The sequence below is a fragment of the Corvus hawaiiensis genome, chromosome 5, assembly GCF_020740725.1.
Source record: "Corvus hawaiiensis isolate bCorHaw1 chromosome 5, bCorHaw1.pri.cur, whole genome shotgun sequence".
NCBI classification, from domain to species: domain Eukaryota; kingdom Metazoa; phylum Chordata; class Aves; order Passeriformes; family Corvidae; genus Corvus; species Corvus hawaiiensis.
This window is the reverse complement of record NC_063217.1, coordinates 49,629,931-49,652,857: the sequence shown is the minus strand read 5'-3', so window position 1 is coordinate 49,652,857 and position 22,927 is coordinate 49,629,931. Positions and strand designations below refer to the sequence as shown.

The following is a 22,927-nucleotide window of genomic DNA, read 5'->3' as shown; positions in this document are numbered from 1 at the left end:
TTGAGCTGCCTGGTGCCCAGCCAGCACTGGGAGAGCACAGAGCTGCAGCTGTACCTATGTAATTATGGACCTTTCAGGACTGCACTGCTGCTGAAGCCTGGAGATGCATTTCTGTCAGTAAAATTTGCAGGGCATCAAAACATGTTCTTCCACAGAGACCAAGAGCTAAGTGCTGACCAGCTAGGATCCTAGATCACATCTGATGGCACCTATGTGGTGGATAGGTCTCATCTTCACAAGCCAATCCCAAATAAGAGTCCAAAGCAAGACTCACCCAGAGACCAGCATGGCACTACTCCCAGTGAGCTCATCCTGCCCGTATTGCAGTATCTTTACAGTAGATCTACTTGTGGAGAATGGGGAAGGAGTCCTAACCTAAACTCTATCTGTATCTGTTCTGATATCCTTGTCCCTGAACCTGGGTGCCATGCGAAGGTCATAACCTCCTTCCCATAAAGCCATGATATTCAGTGTTTAATTATTTTATATACAATACAATAGCTCTAAGAAGACATACTTTGCTGCCTCAGGAGAGGCTGCAGCATGCTGGCTAGTTCACACTGATGAGAACTGAGGTATGTTGGCTCAAATTCTTGCCCTGAATCAGTGATGACATTTCCTTTTGGGTGGCCTGCTGCCTACTAGGAAATTATTTAATGGGTGAATGCTGCTGGTATTCTTTGGCTTTGTGTAAAACCTGTACCTAAGCAATAGGAAAAGAATAGGAAAGAATATAATGCCTTAAAAATATAATTAAAGCACTAATAGGTGAATGGGGAGATCTGGATTCTGGTTCTTACATCAGGCAAAAACAGAGGGTCCCCTGCAGACTCCTTAGTCCAGTGGTTATACATTGCTTATAGGTTAACTTTCCCTTACCCGGAAATGGGGATGAACCCTGAGTTTCCAGATCCTTCTGCCAGATGGGATTTGGGGCAACCCCAAGGGATGCTGCTACATCATTGCTTTTGATGCCATGTTTTCCTACAAACATGATGGGTACCAGAGCGTGTAGCTGTGCTTATGCAGGAGCCATGTCCCAGGAGTGACTAAGCCATGCAAGAGGCACAAGTGAGTGCTGGCTCTTCCACATCCCATCTTCAAGTGCCCTGGGAAAATCCACACCTTGCAGAGGGACACTGTGTACAGGTTTGTTACCCTAAAGCCGGCACTGACCAAGGCACCGCCTCCACAAGGCAGGGAGGAAAGCAATGCAACAAATCAGTGCACCAGTTCTGGCTCAGTGTGATGGCTGCAGAGAAAGCTCAGAAAGCCATAAAATAAAGATTCCATGAAATAAATGGAAAGATGATTTGTAATTAATTGCTTTTATACGGGATGATATAAAGCAGACTTAAGGTTACAGAGAATTAGCCTGGGAATTGTAGATTTTGCACACACTGTCATGGTTACTTCAAAACTGTCTATATACCACACTCTAACAGGCTTAAAGGAGTTTAAACAGAACTTTTAAATCATTTGTGTTTTAAATAAAGGAGGCTATTTGTAGTAATAATACTTCTGATGAAGGGTTCAGAGTCAAGTGATACATGTGATTGATGTCCATAATAATTGCACACTTCTATAATCCTTCCTCACCCGTAAGAGTTTCGAGCTTACATTTTGGATACTATTAATATTCAGACAAAAATAACCTGTGGGCAATATCATGTCCTGAACATGGTGGAGAATTAATCTATTTTTGTAAAACTGTTTAGGAATGATGGATATTTTTCCTGCTCGAGTAAACACTAGCTCATTTTCTAGACCTCCATTTTCTGCTCAAGAAAATCCAAGTCCAAATGATTTCATGGATATTTAAAGGATGGTGACAAATACTGAATACTCTGAATTTCTCCACTTGATAAAAACCTGATACTATTCATTACATAGCAAACATTTCAGCACTGGAGTTTTCTTGGGTTTTAATTTGTAAGAGAAAACACAATGAATTTGGGAACAACAAAAAATGGAAAGAAAAAATGAGGCTGCCAAAATGTAGCTGTCAAACTAGACTCCAAGTGAAAGTATCACACTTGTTTTTATTCTAGATAAGCAACAGGGCAGCTTGAAATAAACACAGATTGAAATTTTCTTCATCTCTTTAATGAGTTCAAAGAGGCTGAACAAAGACATAGAAGAGTTGAACATTGCTGTGTACAACGCAGTAAACAGATTAAAATTTTATACCTGAGCAAAAAAGGAATTTAACTATTAACTACAGCATGCAGAATAACTGATAAGTTATCACATAGACATAGCATACTGTTATTAGGTTACAGTCATTCAGATACTCTTAATTTTTACAAAGGCTGAAGATGGAAAAAGCTCCGAGACAAGATGAGTAAGTGACATAAAACCACAATAAGGAAAAGCACTTTACCATCTAGCAGCCTTTCCAGAGGATCAAAATTATCTGCTGTTTTATTATCCAGGCAGAAGCAGCAACAATGCAAAGCCTGTGGAGTTAATAACACATTAGACATTTAAGCAGGTCCTGAAAATGAAAATATTAGCAGTTTATGAAGTGCTCACAGAAGACCTGAGCCTGCATTCCCTGCCCTCAAATGCCACTTTAAAGCACTGCATTTGTGAGCTCTTCCCAGAGCAGAATGAAAGGCAGGAATCTGCAGGGAATGACTGATCAAGTCACAGGCTCATGATTTTCTCACCAGCATAACAACTGCCAATTCTTAAGGGATAACTTTTTATCCCATTTGATTGGCCAAAACCCACATTTCATTTTATGTAGAAACCTGACCTTTCCTCTCACTGAATCTGGCATTTGGGTGGGTTTGGTTTTTCTTTTTTCTGTTTTCACCACCTAATCTATTTCAAATGCTCTAGTTTGAAATAGTTTAGCACAAGTCAAAAAAAGTGACATACTTCTGTTCTTAATTCCCTTGTCTTTGCAAAAGATGCCTGTGGGAGAGAAGGGGCCTGAAAAGTTTGAGGTTTAACCAGCACAGCTGATTCCCCCACCAGACAAGCTTCTTTAACCTGGCAGACTTCTGCACTCCCTGATCTCCACATCCAACATAAAAACTACCCACACCCACCACCAATATTCCTGTGCTACAAATCAGCCGTTTGCCTTCCTCCAGCCAAACCAGCAAACCCTGCCCTTGTCATTTAGACTTGTCAAGAAGATATGGGAGGGATGGAAGGGTATTTACCCTGTTAGAGACAGCCATAAACAAAGCCTCTCCCTTTTATTTCCATGCAGTTGTACAGTTACATACTCTTGATGTCAATCAACGCCCCTCAAATCATAATACCTGCCTTGACTTTCCTGCTACTGTTCCTTCACCATTTATGAACAACACTATGCATTAAAACTGCATGTACCAAAATGGATTCATCCTTTTGTCCACAACATATTCATTTCTTCTTTAAAGTCAGACATCTTAGACATTGGTAGGTTGTGTGAAAGAGTCCCCAGGGAATTGAAGCCTCTTTGCTTCTAGTTTCTTCCTGGGTTTGAAAGCTGCTGATACTTCGGGGTGGATGGAGTCTAGCCGCTGTTCACACTGGAAGGCCGTGAGGAAGGCCGTCCTGTAGTTGTTATTCATCCAGCCATAGAGAAGGGGGTTAGCAAACGTTGAGCACATGGCAATGACATGAAACACCGTGTAGATCAGTTTGTACTCTTTCAGGTCTAACACCTGACTGTCAATGTCACTGACCAGCTGGAAGGTGTGAAAGGGCAGCCAGCTGACAGCAAACACCACGACGACGCACACCAGCATCTTGGTGGTTTTCCGGCGCCGGAGGTGATAGTGGTCATTCCCCGCCCCAGGGCTAACGTGGTTCTTGAGCTTGGTCCAAATACGGATGTAGGCATAGGAGATGACTGCCAGAGGCAGCACATACTGGATCAGGAGCATGGAGATGCTGTAGATTGTGCCATAGTTGAGCTGCCCCTCCCCTGGCCACTTCTCAGAGCAGACCACAATCTTGAAGTCAGGAATGATCTCAATCAACGAGTACTCACGGAAGATGGCTAGAGGACTTGCCAGCAGGGCACTGACTGCCCAGGCAACTCCTATAATCAGGAAGCTGATCCGCTTAGAGATTTTGCTTTCCAAGTGGTAGACGATGCAGCGGTGACGATCCAGAGCGATCACAGTCAGTGTAACAGTAGACACATGAACAGCCAGGGCCTGGGCATAAGGCACCAGGTGGCACAAGACTGGGCCCAGTTTCCATTCGCCCAAGAGCGTATAAACCAAAGTGAAGGGCAGGCACAGCGTATTCACCAGCAGGTCGGCCACTGCCAGGTTGGCAATGAAGAAGTTGGTCACTGTGCGCATGCTCTTGAACTTGATGATCACGTGGATCACGAGGGAGTTTCCAATCACCCCCAGCAGGATGATGGAGCAGTAAGCAAAGATGAGAATTATTTGCACTTCAACAAGCGTTGTGCTGTCCTTCAGTTCTGGTTTAGGGTCCAGAGCCAATTCGTTGAGTGGTGTGGTGTACCTTGTCAAGTACAGCTTCGTAAACAGCTCCATTTTCATTTCATCTGTCTGGTTTTCCTCACCTGCTGCTTCCAGGGGCCCCATCCCTGCAGCAGCCTGGTCTAAGCCACAAAGCTGTCCCTGAAAATAAAACAGTACAGGAACAAGTGGAGAAATTGGTCCACATGGGCTAAGACAAGAAGCATCAAGCTAAAGCCACCTCTTTCCTAACCCACATGCTACATTGAAGGATTAAGAGAAGATCTGTCTTAATATATTTAAATTCTCTTGCCCTTACATTTCGAAGTCTGATCCAGTAATATTATTTAGGCATGACTCCTGCTGAAAATTGGAACAGATTTCAAAAGCATTCCAAAGACAAAGTTTGCCTAAGTAAATGCAGAAGGATTAAGATCCTGCTGGGCAGCATACCATTTTTTTACAATCCACTACCTAAAACTAGTGCTGATTTAGCACAAGTCTTCCAGTAATATCTATGGGAATTCTACATGGACCAGCACATCCCGGACTGTTATTAGCATAATAATCTTCCAGCTTTTCCTTAATGAAAAGTGTTTCCTTTAAATAGTTACTAAATTCTTACAGGTTTATGTCCTTCCTTAATACCAGTGAACTAATTAATTACTGGGGTCTTTCTTAAAGAAACTTTGTTTTAGAACAGTTTTTACCATGATGCAAATAAAAATACCCCTGTAATTGAAATAACAGCATTTCTTTGAAATGACTGCACAACTTATTCATGCTGAAATCAACTCAAGAAACAATTGAAACACAGTTACATATAATATGTTGTTTCTGTGTGATGTTTCAGAAAACAGAGCTCCTTGGAGACTGCCAATCAGGCATTCATTTCTGACTGCAGTCACAGGGAAGACCAAATCATTCCCCTGCTGATGTCAGTAAGAATTTCACCACTGGCATAAAGATCACGTTTTTTTCTTTTCCTTCCTTACACAGGCTGAGTCAAATTCTGTGCTATCCTAAGACTTCAGTAGGCACAATATATGAATGGTTTACAATCAGTTGCTGTCTTGGATTTCAGTCCAGTGTAAAAAAGTACACATCCCCATGCAAACTGCTCAAAGCATGGGTGGCATGTTATCCAAGAACCGTGAACCTGGGGACTCCTTTCCCTGGCCTGGGAAAATTCTAAGAAATTACCAGTGCCAAGCAAACTTACCAGTAAAACACCACTGTTCACCACTGAGAGGAAAGCCAGCCCTGATTTACTCACACTATTTCCCCATTCATATCTTTCCTAAGGAAAGCAAGAGTAGAGAAGAAATGTCACTTTCTTGCTTCAAGTGTTACGCATAGCTTAACCCTTCTCAGATTCAAGTCTGCCTAAAGAAACAGCTACTGATGTGTTTGGATTAACATGGCATTTTAAAAAATTCTTGTTCTTTTTTAATCAGCTCCATTTAATTCCTTCCATCTTCAGAGAAACATTTCAGAGCAACAGAGGTACATTTTTATCCCTACCCAGTAACTATCAGTGAGTGACATCCTTCAGTATGGTTTCCAAACTGAGAAAGGAGGGTTGTCTGCCAGCAGGAGACTGAGCCCTTTTTGCTTGCTTCTATCCCACACAATATCCCAAAGAATTTCTCAGGGTCAGCTATTTTTGCAAAAGCAGCAGATCGACTGCATGAACTGAAAGGCTAAACAGGTCAGAATTATGCCATACTGTTTAATCTACATTTACTCAAGAATTAATAGTGTAAGCTGAGATGTGCCAGCTGGTCCTACTAGTGTACCCTGCTGATTTTAGCAATATAAACAGTTTTCAACCACTAGCCTAAGCAATGGATGTCAGGAAGGGATTCCTTATCAATACGCCTTTAGTCCACCAGGTTAAAAATGTAAGAGATCCACCACAATTTACACAGTCAAGGCTATGCAGAAGTTCAGAACTCTGATGAGCATTTTCCTCTGACCCATACCTACACCCAGGAATTATGCTTCCATATATTATTACAGTAGAGATTTGCTGAGGTCCCAGGACTGTCAGATGCTTCAAAATCTCATAGTTTTTTTCAGTGCAAAATAAGAGCATGTCACATCTACACATAGAAGTAGAAAGGTGAAAGGGCTGACAAATTTAGGTTTTTTCCCCTTTCTTGCCATACATCCAGACTGAAAGATGCAGCTCAGACAAATAACATAGCATCCCTTTCTTCCCAAAAGTATCTTCACCCATTTCCCTAGTCCCTGACTTTCTGTTAATTCCTACTTGCAACTCCTTTGTTTTAGCGAAGCCTTCTTTTGTTCTGACGCTTATTTTGTTACTGCCCTGTTCAGGCTGATGAAAGATGCTTTGGTCTTCTCAATAAGACAAAGCTGACGGAGAAAGAAGGGACAACCATGGTTTAAAGCAGAATGAGCTGGTGTGTCAGCAAGCAATGAAATAAATTGAACAAGTTTGACATTGTCAGTGGGACAGCTATGTCGGCAAAATATCAGCTGCTTTCAAAAAATGGGGATAAAACTGAGGTGCCACTCCAAGTGGTGTTTGACAGGACCCTTTCTGTTCTTTTTTGATATAAACTCTCCAGGTGATAGCATTTACTAGCGCACCTTGCATACTGCACCACACTGGGGGCTTTTTTCCAGTTTCATTTTCCCCCAGCAGTCATATCCTCATGGTCAGGCATCAAATTGCGTCTAACTTTCGGCACAGAAAGGCCCAGAGAGGATTTACATCGGTTCTGAGAGCAAGTAAGCAAAAAGGGCGGAATACGTGATTACATTAGCAAGCGGCATTCCCATCAGGACCGCAGTGCCTGCGCTGGAGAAGGGGCTGGAGTTGCCGGAGGCGAAGGTGGCAGCAAACGCGCCTCTGGGATGCTGCCCTCCCGCTCCCCGGAGCCGTCCCCGGAGGGAGACACCCATCCCGCCAGGAGAGCCCCGTTCCCGGGGAGTGATACCCATGCCGGGGGCAGACACCCGTGCCCGGGCGCTGCGGGGATCCCGCCGCCGCCCCGTGCCGGGAGCGCCGCTCCGTCCCCTCTTCCCGTTCTTACCTTCCTCTCGCCCCGGGCAGGCGAGCGAGGCACGGCGGCTGCTGCCTCAGGAGCCGGTGTGCCAGGGCAGGGCAGGGCAGGGCAGGGCAGGGCAGGGCAGGGCGGGGCGGGGCGGGGCGGGGCGGGGCGGGGTGGGGAGCTGAGCCCCTCGCTCCGCAGCGGAGCGGCTGCCCCGCTTCCCCCGCCTGGCTCGGTCCCGCCGCCGCCGCCCTCCCGCCGCCCTCCCCGCGCCGCTCTCCCCTCCCGGCGGCGGGGCCGCAGCGCCGCTCGCCCCGCACAAAGTTTGGAGGTGGCGGCGGCGGCCCCCGCACGCCGGGAGGGCGGCACGGGCGGGGCGGCCCCGCCGCCGGGGACGGGCTCGGGCGGGGCGCGGCGCCGGCTCCGCCCGCCGGGCTCCGGGCGCGGGGAAGCGGCTGCGGGCAGCGCTCTCGGGATGTGCTCGTGGGATGTGCCGGCTGCCCCTCGCTCGGCTGATAACGGCGGCAGCGCTGCCGCCCTCAAGCAGGGATTTGGAGAAAGAGGGAGTCGTGCCGGACCCGAGCTGGTGTACGCGCCGCACAGCCGAGCCTGCTTCCTAGCTTTCCCAGTCCCCGAGATGCCTTCTGGGGCAGCATAAAGGGGATGCCTTTGCTCCAAACAACTGCTGAAATCCTTGCCTACAAGCACCGCAGCTTGCACAGATTTTCTGATCCTCAGATGTGGCTGTTGCCAGAGCAGGTTTAAGGATGAATAAAGCATTTACATATTCTGTCAAGACCAAAATAAAATATTTCATATTTATTTACAAGGCTAGAAAGGTAGAGACAACAGCTGCTGCTTTTATTTGGTTCTATATCAATAACCTTTCAAAACAGCTCTCCTGCCAGCCTGCTTGACTGAGTTCTAGTGCCAGCCAGCATTGCTGTGCATCTGGTAGGGTCCAGCTTCGTTAATCAATCCATCAATGGGTTCTGCTTAGTATTTTGCTGGGTGTCTCAGGCTTCTCTCTAGGTATAACTTCTGAGATTCAAGGGACTGTCTTCTCAGTGCATATCTGGGGGACCTGATTTACCAAAACGTGCTTCAGCCCTGGTTGTAGGTCCCAAGAATAGGAACTACGAGACTTTGCTTTCTCTGTGTCTGTAGCACTGATGCTTAAACAATCCTCTTCCCAAACCTTACAGAAGCTGCTCTCCAGAACAGGAATACTCCTTTACTTCCTGTCACTTAGGTAAACTTGCATTCATATTTAAGGGAGTTTCAGGGATCAGCAACATTATCTTCCCTTTTCTGTCCTCTTTTTCTTCCAAAGGAGACTCAATACAAAAGCACTTCCCTTGTCAAAGGTAATGCTCCTTGCTTTCGTTATAGCTCAATATTATGTCCTTATCAAAAGCAGAGAATGTTAAGGAAGCATCAAGGAGTAACTTCAGTGATTTAGAGTTGGTTTTGAAATTCAAAACATGTCTTGAGAACCCCCTTGGATCTTTACTAAATCAGGCTATCTCTTCAGGAAGGGCCTTGCTCTTAAGTCCTTCAGCACTTCTAAGACTGTTAATGGAATGCCCCTAGCTTATTGCAAAATAGATTTCTTTGATGACTAAATAAAGAGCCAGGAGTTTCAATTCTCCTACCCCTCTTTATTCACTTCCCAAGTCAATCCAATTGTAGGATTTACTTTTTGATCTATTAACAGACCTAAATGCATGCCATGAGTTTTAGTAATTAGAGCACTTGTATAATACATGGCTGTAACAGCCTGCAATCCTTTCCTTTCCTTCTCTGGTAAGTAGTCAGCAATGGCATTCCCCTGATCTCAGGGGTGTTGCTGTTGTGCCCTACTCTGCACACTCCTTCTAATTTAATGTATTTTTTGCTACTCCTAATGTCTTGGAGGGTGTAATGAAATGCTACAAATCTTTATAATCTGCCCAGATCAGGATTCCATAGCTAAGGGAAGGATGCTCCTGACTTACACTTCCAGACTCCTGGGAGAAGCCAAGAAGAAGTGCAATTTCCTAGAAGCTGTTATGGCATGAGGGTCAGCTTCCCATGCAAGAGAAAGAAGGCGTTATTCCCTGTTACAAGGCAATTCTGTGTTCAGGCACAACTGAAATGTTTAATGGAAATGCATTTCTAATAAAAAACAGCATTTTTTATTGCTCATAAAAGAGTGGAATTTAATGGCCCCATAAACACCGCCTTGAACCAAAAGCCATGAAAATACTAACATCAAGAGCAGACAGAGTCAAGTTGCAAATGGGCAGTTCAACATGAAATGTGCTGCTGCGGGATCACCTCCAAAGCTACTGGGGGTACTTTGCTTTGTGCGCACTCGAATTTCTGTCCCAAAAGCCGTGATAAGCCATGAGTCATTGAATCACACAACCGTGCGTTGGATGGAACTTCCAAAAATCTTCACGTCCAGCCTTATGCTCAAATCAGGTCTAGATGCAGCAGGTTGTGCCAGGCTACGTCTCCTCTCCAGGAGAGTTGTGATTATCTCTGACTGAGGGATACTGCCCTCACTGGGCAGGCCATCCTGCCAGAAACTCTAACACAATAAGATGTTATTTTTTTGTATCAAGTCAAACTTTCCCCTGTTCCAGCCTGTACCAAATGCATCTTGTCCCAGCCCTGTGTTCCTCCTGGTAGTTGTGAACAGCAGTTAAATTTCCACTCAGGCTTGGCTTCTTTGAGGCTGAACAAACTCAGTTCCCTCAACACCACTTTGAATGATATGTAACTCAGCCTCAATCATCTTGGTGTCCCTTTGTTGGACTTACTCCAGTCTACCAATGTCTTTCCAGCACTAGGAGCCCCAAACTGAACCTAGTTGTGACCACAGATGTGGTGTCACAACTGATAAAATAGAGGGGAATAGTCATTTCTCAACCTGTTGGCTACACTCTTGCTGTGTCTTGATACAGACTGTAAAGTTAGACTGTGCAAACTGACTTGCACTAAATAAATGAGCCACATGAACTTTAAATCTCAGCTTCCTATTTAAGGCAAGTCTATAAAGGAGCTTTTGCTGTGAATATGTATACGTACTTGGATGAAATTAGATAACATATCCTAACAGCTTGGGAAAAAAAGCTTGTTGGATTTATGTTGTTTCTGCTGTAAATCCCACTTAGGGAGGTATGACAGGGTATAAGATATCTGATTTATGTAGTTTGCCTCTGGCAGTATCTGTTCAACTGTCTTTACTGTTAGACAATTGTCTTGTCAAATTCTGTCCAATATGAAGGTTTTTTTTCTGATGGGACAATAAACATTTCTGCCAGCTCCTCCTAAGTTTACCAATTCTCAGGAGCAAACTAAAGGTCTGCATGTAGTGCCCAGACTTGAAGCAGTAATTACTTTTGTTTTAATCACAGAAATAGGAAGGAGTTGACAGTCCTTGTCCATTACATTGTCCAGCATCAGGTTTGCTGAAATGGCAAATAAGGCCTGATGAATATCAACAAGAAAAAACAGCAAGCATCCCATCTCCTGTCCCCAGACATAGTTTTCTTTATTTTATTTACTGTGAGGGTTGAACATAAAAGAAACCGCTGCCCCTTGATCACTGACCTTTAAAAGCAGTGCTGTGCTGCATGCCACTCACTTGACCCAAACTCTGCCAGTCCTTATTCACACAGATTTTCCTGGAGTGAGTCAGATTTCAGGAATTTAAGTGTTCTACATAGCATGGCAAATCCGTTAAAAATAAAATGGGGAAAAAAACCCCTGAAAAATGACCTTGATAAGAAATATTTATCATGAATCTGTTATATGGTACCCATACAGAGATCATATGGTGTAAAATTATGTAGAAAAAGGACTTTTTTTGTTTAAAAGGTCAGAACAAAAGTGTTTAAATACCTTGAGTGAATTTTCTACTTATATAGATCTGTAAACATTTTGCCATACGTTTATAAACTGTTATCATTCCCTTTTTGTTTAGATTCAGTCTCACAGGTTCAATTCTACTTTTTTCTCTTTTCCTAATGCGGTAATATAACTGTATGCACAAAAATGTATCATCAACTTGCCTTAGATGCTGAAGGAGGTAAATACAAGTCAGCAGGTAATGAAAGGAATTGGTAGATATGTGTAAATACCAGCTTGGAGCTGCTAACAGCAGTATTTCACAGCCAGGGCTGGTTAAACAAACAGTTTGGTGCATCTCGTTCAAAAATGATTGCACCAAAGGCTCACTTCAACTGGCTGTTTGTTCCCAGGCTGTGGCTGAGTTTTCACACAAGGCAAGACTGCAGAGCTGAACGCTGCATTTCAAACACAGCCTTCCCAAACCTCCTAGCGCATTGCATGCACTAGCTTCATTCAAAGTCAACACTGTAAGATCAAGTAGTTCATCCAAGAAATGACAGGTTTAAAGTTGCCCATTTAACACCAACACATGCCTATTTGTATTTACATACCTGTGACACAGTCTGTAATTAACTAGACACGCAGTTTTTCTCTAAGGTCCAGAGCTTCATTCAGTGTTCCCAGTTGGCAGTGCTTAGGCAATGAACATGTCCTTGATATTTCTTTATATTCTCAGTATATATTTTGCCCTCTTATTCCTTCTCTTTACTGACATGCTATCCTTTCTCTGCAGAGAATATAGAAATTGTCATTTCTTCAGAGGGTTTTCTATGCTCTTTTCATTACTACATCTCAGTCAGAAATACTCAACCTTTATTGAGATCTATTTTCTGTCATTTGAATTCAAGGAGACTTGACAGCGTGAGGGCCAGGAAAACACTGAAGAAGCCCAGATGTCTGGCTGCACCCTCTGGTTCACCGTGGTTTCCACACAAAAAGGTATCAGAGAGCAAGCTCCTCACCTGAGGGAGCTACTCCCTGGCTAGTTGTCAGGCGTGTTGGGGGAGGCAAAGAAGGAGAGAGGGGAACTCCTCATATAGGTTCCACACACTCAGCCAACCAACGACAAGGGACTAAAAACAAAGAGCCAAAAGCTGTAAGGGTCCAGGGATTTTATACTGAGGGTTGGAAAGGCGGGGATAAGGGATACAGCCAATGGGACAAAGGGAAGGAGGTGGGGTTGAAGCTGAGGGAACCAATGGGAACAACACATAGGAGGGAACAAGAGAAGCAACGAATGGGATGTTGAGGAGTACAGAACTTTCCAGAACTAATGCATAGTTAACCAAGAGAAATTAATATTTATAAGTTCATACATAAAACAGGAAGGGGAAAACATTAACCAATCATGAAGTAATGTGCAAATCACTAAACCGGGGGATGATGGGCTCTCGCCCTAACCAGCAGTGTGATGTTAAACATCGGTGCCTGGCCACTGGAGGCTGGTTTTTGCTGTGCTTTCAGGGGTCGGGGTGGCCACAGCCACTTGCAGCACCACAGAGACTGGCCAAAATTTAATACGATTTAAAAATACCAGGAATAAACAACTTTACTGTATTTTTGTTGCTTGCTTTTTAGACATTTTTTCCTTCCTATTTTTCCTTAGTTCGATTTCTTTTTAAATAGATTTCTGAAAACTCCAGAATCTAATGTGAAAATGACACTTCATTAGGGTATTGAAAGCTTGGTGTACAACTAGTTGTTGCCATTTCTAGAGAGCTTTTAGATGTTCTCAAGGCAAGCATACTCTGTTTATTTTAGAGTACTCATCACAGGGAATTGATTCTCACATACGGCTTAGAGCTTGGATATTGCACACACTTCAGTCCTCAGTTTCTGGTAGCTGGGAAAGCAATGTATCTCTAAAAGCTTTCCAAAAGTGAGTCAACTATATCTGCTTCTTGTATGCTTGCTTGTATGTCAGTTACTTCTAATTCTAGAGATCCTTGGCTGTTACAAGCAGCAATGCCACTTACCCTTTGCTTTGTCTAAAAATTATTCTTGTAACAATTTTTAAAAGTTATGGATGTTCTTAAAACTGAATCAGATGCTCTTCAAGCTCAGTTTTTGACTTGCTGATGAAATCTGTGCAGTGTTGAATGAGTTGTCTTTGGGACAAACAGAACTCAATCTGAAAGATGAAAAACTTTCAAATATGTGCTCCCTCCTCTCCAAGTTATGTATCTCAGAATACAGAAAACTGGTCACAAAACTTACACACATTCTTTCCTCCTTGTAGAGAGTGCATAGAGCACACAGATGACTACACGTTACTCAGAAATTTATTTTAGTGAGCTTATTTTTCAAAAATATCCATATGTTTTGGAGAGTGTTTTTTGTTATCCTATGATACTCTTCTCATGACAAAACCTTTACATGTTGCTCTTAAGCTCAAGGAAACAGGTCATCTTTTGACCTTGCTCAGACGGCCTTCATTAGGATGCAGAAGATTGCTGGTTGGCATCTAGGTCCTGAAGAGGTGCTCCAAAGAATCAATATGCATAGAGTAACCTATCAGAAATTTAATTATTTTGATGAATAATGGCATCTATGAATGAAGACAGCCCTCCTGATAATGCTGTCTGACATATAATGCCATGTAAAACACATCGTGTTTGTTGTGAGCATAAACACAAAATGCAATTAAAAACAGTTTCCAGTGATTCATGAAACCGTGTCATCTTATATAAAGAAATTATTTTTTTCATTTGCTAGGACCCAAGGGAGTATCTTTCTCCCATGTTGGTGAAAGTAAATTAATTCTCATAAGGTTTTTGCACACTATTTCAGTTAATTTTCCCACATTTACACAGAATTTACATGCTGTTCTGAACCCGTCACTGGCTTCATCTGGAGTCATTCTGTACCTCTGTGTGACATTTTATGCAATAATGTCTTTTGGTAAAAATACATGGCATTAAATTAATGGATGTCCTTTGTAAGTATTTTTTGTCCGTAAGAAATTACTTCAATCGCTGAAGAAGTGGAAAAAGAGCACTTTCTATACTTGTTATCACTCATTTTAGAAGTGAAGTAGTTACTGCCCATTTGTACACTCTGTCACAATTTTGGAACTTCTGAAGGACTAAACTCTAGGCTAAGTGCAGCAAACCTGTACAGCCCCCTTCTCAAACTGGAATCATATGACTCAAACACTAACATACAGAAATGCTGAGAAGTTTCAACTGGTTCATCTTCTTCCTTGCTGATACTTTCCATTACAGGTGTCACACCTACCAGTGTAGTGAAACTTCAGTGCCTGATTTTTGACTGACAGCACTGTTTGTGAACAAGTTAAGCTTGTCAGCCTATCTTCATAAGGCTGAAAAGCGCTCTAATGCAAAAAGTCTGCCTCCCACTCAGAACTGAACTGGCAGTTTTCTACATGAACTCTGCTTTCCTTTGTTAATTGCCTGTGATTCACACCCACATTTTCCAGAGAGTGATGGCATTTTAATTGCTAGGGGTATTTTAGGATGGAGGAGAGGCAATGGGAAGAGGCTTGGGAAAAAAGTGGGTAGGGGTTTGGCATGTTTGTAAGGCTAACTGTTCTGTGATTGCACACAGCCAGACCAGCAGCCAGAGCACCATCTGTGCACACAGCTGATCCATCCCGCCCAGCTTCGGCACAAAGGAATGTGTCAGCTCCCGCTTTTCCAGAGCAACTGAAAGCCTCCTTCATGCTCCACTGAAATTTTGCTACCATTCCCTGAAGATCTATTCCCTTCACCCTGCACGTCTGGCTGACACAGCCTTCCTTCAGCAAGAAGCTCTTTCTGCAGTGCTGTTTTTGCAGGTTGGAGTGGGGAAGATTCAACTGCTCTTCAGCATCACCTCCCTGTCATGCAAGCTGCAGAATGATCATCTCAGGGTCCTGGGGAATGGTAAGACACATATGATCCCCCCAGAAATGCAAAAGCATCTCAAGAGGCTGTGTGTGGCTGTCTGTGATGGAGGTGTTCGCATCTGAGATAGTTGTCTTAGACTTCCTTTAATGTCAAGGGAGACCTACTTAGTCTAATTAGTGGAGTTTAAAACTTTATTATGTTTGGTTGGATGAATTGCACCCCAAGCACCATCAACTGTTTACAAGACCTTCTTGAACCCTAGTGGAAACCTCAGCAACTAGTTCTTTGTACACTGTGGGTACCTAAACTCCAGTGAAAGGGATTCCACCTGTTGTTAATGGTATCACAAGGATGAGCGAGTAAATTTTCTCCCCATCAGTAATTGGACTGGAATCCAGTGTATGAGTAGTTGTTCCCCAGATCCTCAGTGAAGTTTAAACATGTAGTGTCCATTGATTTCAGGTACACAAACTATACAGGCTTGGAGCCTTAATTCTTTGCAGATTGTATCAGATTTATCCTCATAGGATGTCTGTGTGATATTCTCTTTCTTGTTCACAGAGGCTTGGAGGGGCTTGTCTGTATGCAGAAACTGTCCAAAATAGCTCTCTCAGACAAGTTCCAGATACAGACTCCCTTCCTCTTAAATATCCTTTACTGTGTTACAGGCAAAAATTCCTATACAGCAAGACCTAGACTGCCAAAAATACAAAAGAAAACCCAAACCAACAATTGTTTTCATCTGTAAACCCATACTGATATCCATAAAAGTTTTTGTCATATTGGCAATCTTACACATTCACACAGTGCACTAATTCTTCACCTAACAGTGTACATGGTGGAAGGTTTAGATGGATCTGCCATTACATGAAATTAATATCACGCCTTCCTATCAATAGGTTGCAGTGAAGACCAGAAAAAGCAGATTTCTCTATAGATTCTGCAGCAGAGTTTTGTTGAGTGACTAGAGACCACCCCATTCTGTGAATCTGCACACAATCTGTCTTACCCTGGCTTCTCTATTAGGTACAAAAAATCTAGTTTGCGGCTCTCACCAGTTCACCCTCCACCTCTATTCTGAAGTCTTCCCTGTGATTCTGGCTTTCCTCCAGCATTGATTCCTGCCAGTCAGAACACAGGACACTCTCATACATTTCTATCTTCTTTCATTCCTATAACCTTCCTCCCAGCATGGTGTCACCATCAAACATCTGTACATAGCTGTTTTTGCTATTAACCTCTCCTCCTGAGAGTATCAGATGCACTCTTGTCTCTCTTAATAGCAACTTTTGTTCACCACCAAAACAGAAGAAAATGCTGTTAACATCTGTGTGTGAAAAGAGACATCTTCTTTATCTGTGTCTTCTGTCTCTACTAAATTTGAGAGTGAAATTTAGCCCATTGTTTCTTTATCATCTCGTTTCTCCCCTCAGCAAAGATTAATTACCAAGTAGTTTTGTATGATTTCAATGCTACAGTTCTGTTCTTCACAGTGCAAATGTATGTGGCCTACATAGTGGGAAAGTAGTGAATATAATTAACAGAGGAATTATGATGAACTCCTGTGTAAATGTTAGATTTTCTACCACCTTATGACATTTTAAAGAAATGATACCAATGAAAAAGTCAATAGTTAACTGATCTGCCTTGTCAGAGACAACAGGCAGAAGCACTGAACAAAATTTTTTCTCCATAACATTGTATCTTATGCCGTGCACCTAAGTATTAGCATGACTAAGCATGAACCTGCTCCTTGTAGAAATCCCGACATTTCTTCGCTTAAACATACCTTATATATCTCCTCCTTACCTTCATTGCACTGAAAACGTTATCTTTGTAAAGAAACCTGAGTATCAAATATTCTTTTGCACAGATACTTTACAATACAAGGCAGTAAATCCATGAGCTTGAAAACAGAAGGGCTTCACCACACTCAAACTTCTCTTTAGGCAGATGTCGCGGGTTCGGTTTGTAACCGGGCGGAAACACCAATTTAGTGTAGTGGTTTGGTCCAAAATACTCATTACTGTTTATCTGCTGTGAGATAAGAATTAGGAGAAATGCAAAACAGGCACCAAACTTGAAAGAATATAAAGAAGTTTATTAACAGACCTAAAAGAAGAAAAAAAAATTATACCACCTTCAGAACTCTCCTCCTCCCCCCACCTTCCTCCCTTCTCCCGCTGACAATGTGAAAAGAGAACCCTTAAGATGTTCAGTCTGTTACCACTTCCATAATAACCTTGTTCAGTCCATTTAGAAAGAGAAGTCTCTTCTTGCTCGTGCTATGAAAACATTATCACAACGAGACAGCCGCCCACTTCCAAATATTGTTCAGTCCATTCAGGAAGAGGAGTGTCTCTGCCTGCGTGTGAGTCCTTTCCCCCGACTTGCAGCTTTTCCCGCAACTGCTTTCGAGGGTCCACTCTTGAAGTTTTTGGGGTACAATTTTAAGGTTGAGCCGTTCAGAAACAAAAACAGAGGCCCTTCTCCTTCCCTGGGAGCAAAGGGTCTTCATCATCTTCATCATTAGGACTATCTCTGGGAGCATCTCTAGGGACTGAGGTTTTCTCCTTTCCCGTTTGGAGCAAAAGTCCTCATCTGGTTCATCTCTCCCTGTCCAAACTTCTCATGAAATTACAGCTGCGTCAGCATCTGCCTATCTCAGCGCAGGTGCTTTTGCTCACGAGTTGAACACTCCACCCCCCATATCTTCATGGAATTACAACGGGATACTCTGATATATCATAGCTTCACAACAGAATTTCAGCTTTAAGCATCTCCTCTCTCTCTTCCCTCAGGTTTTCAGCTCTTCACAGCAGTAAAAGGGTTAATCTCACCTCGGCCTTGCAGCTTTGCAGCTGGAATGTTGAATTTTTCTTATCGCAGTGGAGAGGGGAGAGAGCCGAGCCGCTCCGGCTGCCCACGGCAAGGCAGTGGGGGGGGTTCCATGGCTGGAACAGGTCCATCGGCTCCAGGACGGCCATGGCCCAGCCTGGCCTGGCCCAAGCAGGGCCTGGCCGGGCCCGCTGGCCCCCACACGGGGCCCGCAGCCACCTGTCCCAGCGCCGGAAACGAGAGAGAGCTTGGAGGGGGAGTTTGCCTATTCTTAAATGTGGATCACAGAGGTGATCACAACTTTAAGTGGCTTAGAGAATTGTCCATATTCAAACTGGCCAGCTGATAGGTTCTATCAGTTCCCAGAGGAAACTGTAAGCACCCCTTAGCAAGGACGTCCCTTCCGGGACTATGCTTGCTAACCTATGACAGCAGAGTAATTCAAGGTTTCAAGCCCTTGCTACAGCAGTGGCTCACAGCACCCACAAGCCATCACATCTCCCCTTGTTACCAAATGCAGTAGGCACGTGCATCTCCAGTACCATCTTTATTTGGACATGTACAATTTATTTTGACTCTTAAGGAAACCTACAATAGTTTTGCTATTGCGATGTTGTTTTAAAGTACTAATATTTGCTAGTGAGAAATACTTAATCCCTTTTTGTTTAGGCTTCTTTGTGAACTTTTACACAATGAAGGAGTAAGAATATTCCTAGTTAAAAAATAATATAAATGACACACCCAGTTCTCTGACTTTTTTCTGGTAAACTCAGAAGAACAGTGCAGTAATACTCTATCACAAATTTATAGATATGACTGCAGAGGTATAGTGTACTATAATATTAAACATTATTTTAAAATAATTCCCATGCCAAATACAATCGTCAATTTATGGATATAAATAAAAAAAAATCTGTCTTTCTGTCAAATATATCCATTTATACTGAAGAGTGTTTATATTAGTAAAACTTTAATGTATCAGGAAATTAATAAATAATACCAAGGTTAATGAAGGGGAGAAAAAAAGTTGTATACTTAAATATCAGGCTTATGTGATTATGCAGCAGTCTTTAGGTTATTACTATTTTTCTAATCCCAGGTAAGCTTAATTCTGCTTGAGTAATAACTTCTGATGTTGTATAAGTGAATCTGCCAGTCCTACGCTGGTGGGCTATTAATTGATTCCAAAGCTAATCCACATTTTTTACCCAAAAGTTTATACCATATACATGTGTTATAGTTTAGAAAGTACTGGGATGGTGGTGTAAAAAAGGCCAATTTAAAGTCAGGGCTTGGATTCTGCTATCCACATTTGTTTAAGGAAAGAGGCCTTGACTTTGGTGTTAAGCAGTACTTCACTGCAAGCCCTGCAGCTTAGAAAAGGCACTGAGTCTAAGGGAAAAGTGTCAAGATCCAGACTCCCTATTGTGGCTGACAGCTACCGTGCTGTCTGCTTTTCACGAACGGCCTCTTCTTCTGCAGAAAACTAGTCAAAAAGGGACCAGTGAAACTAAATGTATGAGGATCTGGGATTGCAGAAGTAGCTCCAGAGGGGCCAACCCAGAAGCTCTGCAAGGGGAAGCCTTTAATTCTTCTGTTTTTTAGATATTCAGAGTCAGGGGACAGAGTTATCCACTCAACACTTACCTGCTCTTTTGGAAACTATGACATTGATTTGTGGCTGTTGTTGAAAATTGGAGCTCTTTACCAGCTAGCTAGCTTGGAGCCTGTAGCAGAGGAGGTTTCCACACTGAGAAGGCTCCTGCAGACACTGGATTTTGTTTTGGTCTATCCAAAGCAGATCTCTTTTAATTTATTGCAAATTTTGTAGCATCTCTTCCCTCAGGCAGTTGTGGTCTAAGCTTTTCCACCCTAGGTAGACATTCAAAGGATGAAGTCAATATAAAAAGAAGCCAGCCCTCTCATCTTCTCGCTGCTCAGAAACAGCTTCTGGCAGCCAACACTTGGATTAGTGCAGGATTTAATACCGTTTCTGTATACAAGTGGTGGCTTTCACTGCACTAAGTAAATCCTGTAAGGGGAAATCCTGCTTTGAAGCTTTCTGAAGTTCTGCAAGTTACCTTGTATATATCAAAAATATATTTTATTGGGTTTTCAACAAACCCATGATAAGATGCCTGGCAGAAAGCTACTAAAGCAATGAAACTGCTGTAGGACTGGTGCCTGTGATTTGAAAGCTGCCTACAGAGTCTTTGTCACTTTCCAGGATAAAGAGTAAGCAGTAGAGTATCTTAGGGAATTAGTCTTATTTAAGATCTTCATCAGTGACCTGTGGAAGGAAGGGATACAGGAGTATGTCCCAGTTCACAGATGATACTGAGCTCCTGCAGGGAGTCACATGACACAGTCACACATAGAAATGAGCTCTAGAGAGATGATACACAGCTGAGTGAATGCAGAAAGAAGTGGCAGATGAGTTCCTGCCTAGATATATAGTGCATCTAGGGAGAATAATCTAGCCATGCTTACACAGTGCTGAACTGAAACCTGGCAGCTGGAGCTCAGGAAAGAGACCTGAGGGTCTCTGAACTCATCTGCTCAACATGCAACAGCAGCCAAAAATGCCAACAAAAATTTCGGGTGTTCTCAGAAAAGATGGTGAGAGCAAACAAGAAGATATGAAATCTTGGTGCATTCACATCTTGAACATTCTGTACAGTCCTATTTACACATTTTAAGAAGGACATATAGAAATTCAAGATAATGCAGGGAAAAGCAACTAAGATGTTTAAAGGGATGGAGCAGCTGCCTTTACAGGGAATCAGAGGGCTGGGACTTTTTATGATCTTATTCCTCCCTCAGGCTGAGTGGGATATGGTTAAGGTTTATAAAATCTTGGAGGCAGTGTGTAAAGTAAATACAGAACTGCTGTTTCCCAAGTCTTGTGGTGTCCTCTGGGCACTCACTGAAACTGTTGGAGAGCAGTTTAAAACCTGCAAAAGAAAATCCTATTTTGAATACTGCTACCCGCTCTCCCTTCTGAAATCTGCTGTCACAGAAGGCTGTGGAGCTCCACCGAAACCAGCAAGTTAAAAAGGTGAAAGCAGACAAATTTCACAGCAGCAGATCCATAAAGGGACACTAAAATGAAGAGGTAGGAACATACTCCCTGGCATCTTTAGTGCACTGGAGGGTAGTGGAGGAATATGAGGGGGACGGACTGCAGAGAGACAGGATCATGAGTTGTCTCCAAACAACATGTCCTATTGCCACTTCTGGAGATGAAATGGATTATTAGTTTGACCCAGAAGGCAATTTTCTATGTTGTCATGAAAATAAGACCCTGTGCTCCTTTGCTAGAGCTTAAACCTGCCACTACAGAGTTATTTCCACCCATTTAATTTTGATTGCATCTCAGTAGGCAGTCAAGGGTGCAGAATTCATCAGCTGGAACAACTGTGTGGTAATTATCAATGGCAGGGATATTTTTTTGTAGTTTGACCATGGCATTTTTTTCAGTAGAATTAAGGAAAATATGGGGGTTTTGCAAAAATGAAAGGAGGTGAACAGATGTTTTCAAATAGCTATGGGTCTTCTGTATAAATGTATAGAATTTAAAAATTATGTAAATTCAGTCAAATAAGATGTTGATTGAAGAGAATAAGTAAGGCAGGCACAAAGAGAATTGTTTTTAATGAACATATTTTTAGGGCTTTGTTCTGCTACAATCATTAAAATTTCTGGATGAGAGTCCAGTTTCTGCAGCTGAGTATTTTTCCCAGGTTTTCTGATGGTGTTACTGTTGTACTTTGCATGGTGAGCAAACAGTTTTTCTCAGGAATGAGGAGTTGCTCGAATAAAGGTATTAAGCTGGGCCTACATAAAGGAAAACCAAAAGTCCTGGAGGCTGTATAACCCCTCTGCTAACTCATCCCATTCAGCAGAGATACCCTGGGACTTCTAAGTTTCCGTAAGTATCAAACACTGCCTTCTCCTCACGCAGCCTTTTCAGCTACAACTTTTTTGTCTTTCCCCGTCCACCTTGTTCCAAACACCCCACACAGCAGAGCGTTTCTTCACTTTTACCTATTTCTTGTCATTCCCTCTCCCAGCTCACAGAAAAGGCTGAAAATGCCAAAGAGCTCTCCACAACCCCTCACCAGAGGGTGACTTTGTGTTGGAGAAAATACTGAAAAAATATTTATTTTCTATGTTGCTAACCATTCCAAGGGAGGCTTGAGTACTTATTTATATTCATCAGTTATCACAACCTCTTGAGGCAATTATCAGTTGCAGTTTTGATACCACTTTACTGTATCACAATGCTGAGAGAAGACAAGCGAATCACATCCCCTGGAAATGTGCTGTATTTGAGAAAAAGGTTGAAATAGTAGGTGAGGGGTCTATTTTTTATTCTTCTTTTTTTTTTTTTTTTTTTTTACCCCTGGAAAGTAGGAGAGCAAATAGCTTATTGGAGGGGGAAAAATCTCACAGGCTAATTAACTGGCTTTTGAATTAATGGATGACAATTTGGTCTTCATGTAATTTACATTCTATATATCCCTACATATAACAGCAAGAGTAAGGACCAAAATCAGTTATTATCAGTTATTATTATTATTACTGCTTTTAAGTTTAATCTTCTGTTGCTTGCAGCAGCCTTAACTTGGTCTGTTGTAGCCACACACAGGAGAGAAAAAAATTGCTGTAATTAAAGATGGGAATTTGTTTCTGTTTCAATGTGCTCAAAAATCCACTGCTTATTTCAAGCACTGTGAAATTTAGCAGGTATTTAGAGGGTACATCAGGATGTGTTAGTTGAAATCTGGGATCAAGTGAGCTGGAGATTGTTGAGGAGCAATCACTCAAGGTATGAACGTTTTTGTTTTCTTGTTTGATGTGTTCTTATAATGCATTG

General features: G+C 42.6%; 1 protein-coding gene and 1 long non-coding RNA gene across 5 annotated transcripts in view; one reads left to right on the top strand and one right to left on the bottom strand.

The window, feature by feature from the left end:
• Positions 1–2,084: 2,084 nt before the first annotated feature.
• NPY2R (neuropeptide Y receptor Y2) lies at positions 2,085–7,617 on the bottom strand. 2 transcript variants are annotated; one of them, XM_048305096.1, is made up of 3 exons: positions 7,505–7,617; positions 5,662–5,739; positions 2,085–4,601 (listed from the first exon to the last, which is right to left on the bottom strand). In XM_048305096.1, the coding sequence occupies exon 3, from the start codon at positions 4,563–4,565 to the stop codon at positions 3,408–3,410; it is 1,158 nt and encodes a 385-aa protein (XP_048161053.1). In that variant the 5' UTR covers positions 4,566–4,601; positions 5,662–5,739; positions 7,505–7,617; the 3' UTR covers positions 2,085–3,407. The 2 variants fall into 2 exon arrangements, with proteins under 2 accessions (XP_048161053.1, XP_048161052.1); XM_048305095.1 differs by lacking the exon at positions 5,662–5,739.
• Positions 7,618–14,895: 7,278 nt separating this feature from the next.
• The window catches only part of LOC125326538, a 109,434-nt gene continuing 101,402 nt past the window's right edge, over positions 14,896–22,927 (top strand). For all 3 annotated transcript variants that reach the window (XR_007203881.1, XR_007203880.1, XR_007203879.1), the window contains exon 1: positions 14,896–15,246. This is a non-coding gene — a long non-coding RNA (uncharacterized LOC125326538). The remainder of the gene's footprint in view (positions 15,247–22,927) is intronic.

Coding starts and splice junctions, on each gene's coding strand:
- NPY2R (XM_048305096.1), bottom strand. CDS start 4,565: ATGGGGCCCCTGGAAGCAGCAGGTGAGGAAAACCAGACAGATGAAATG.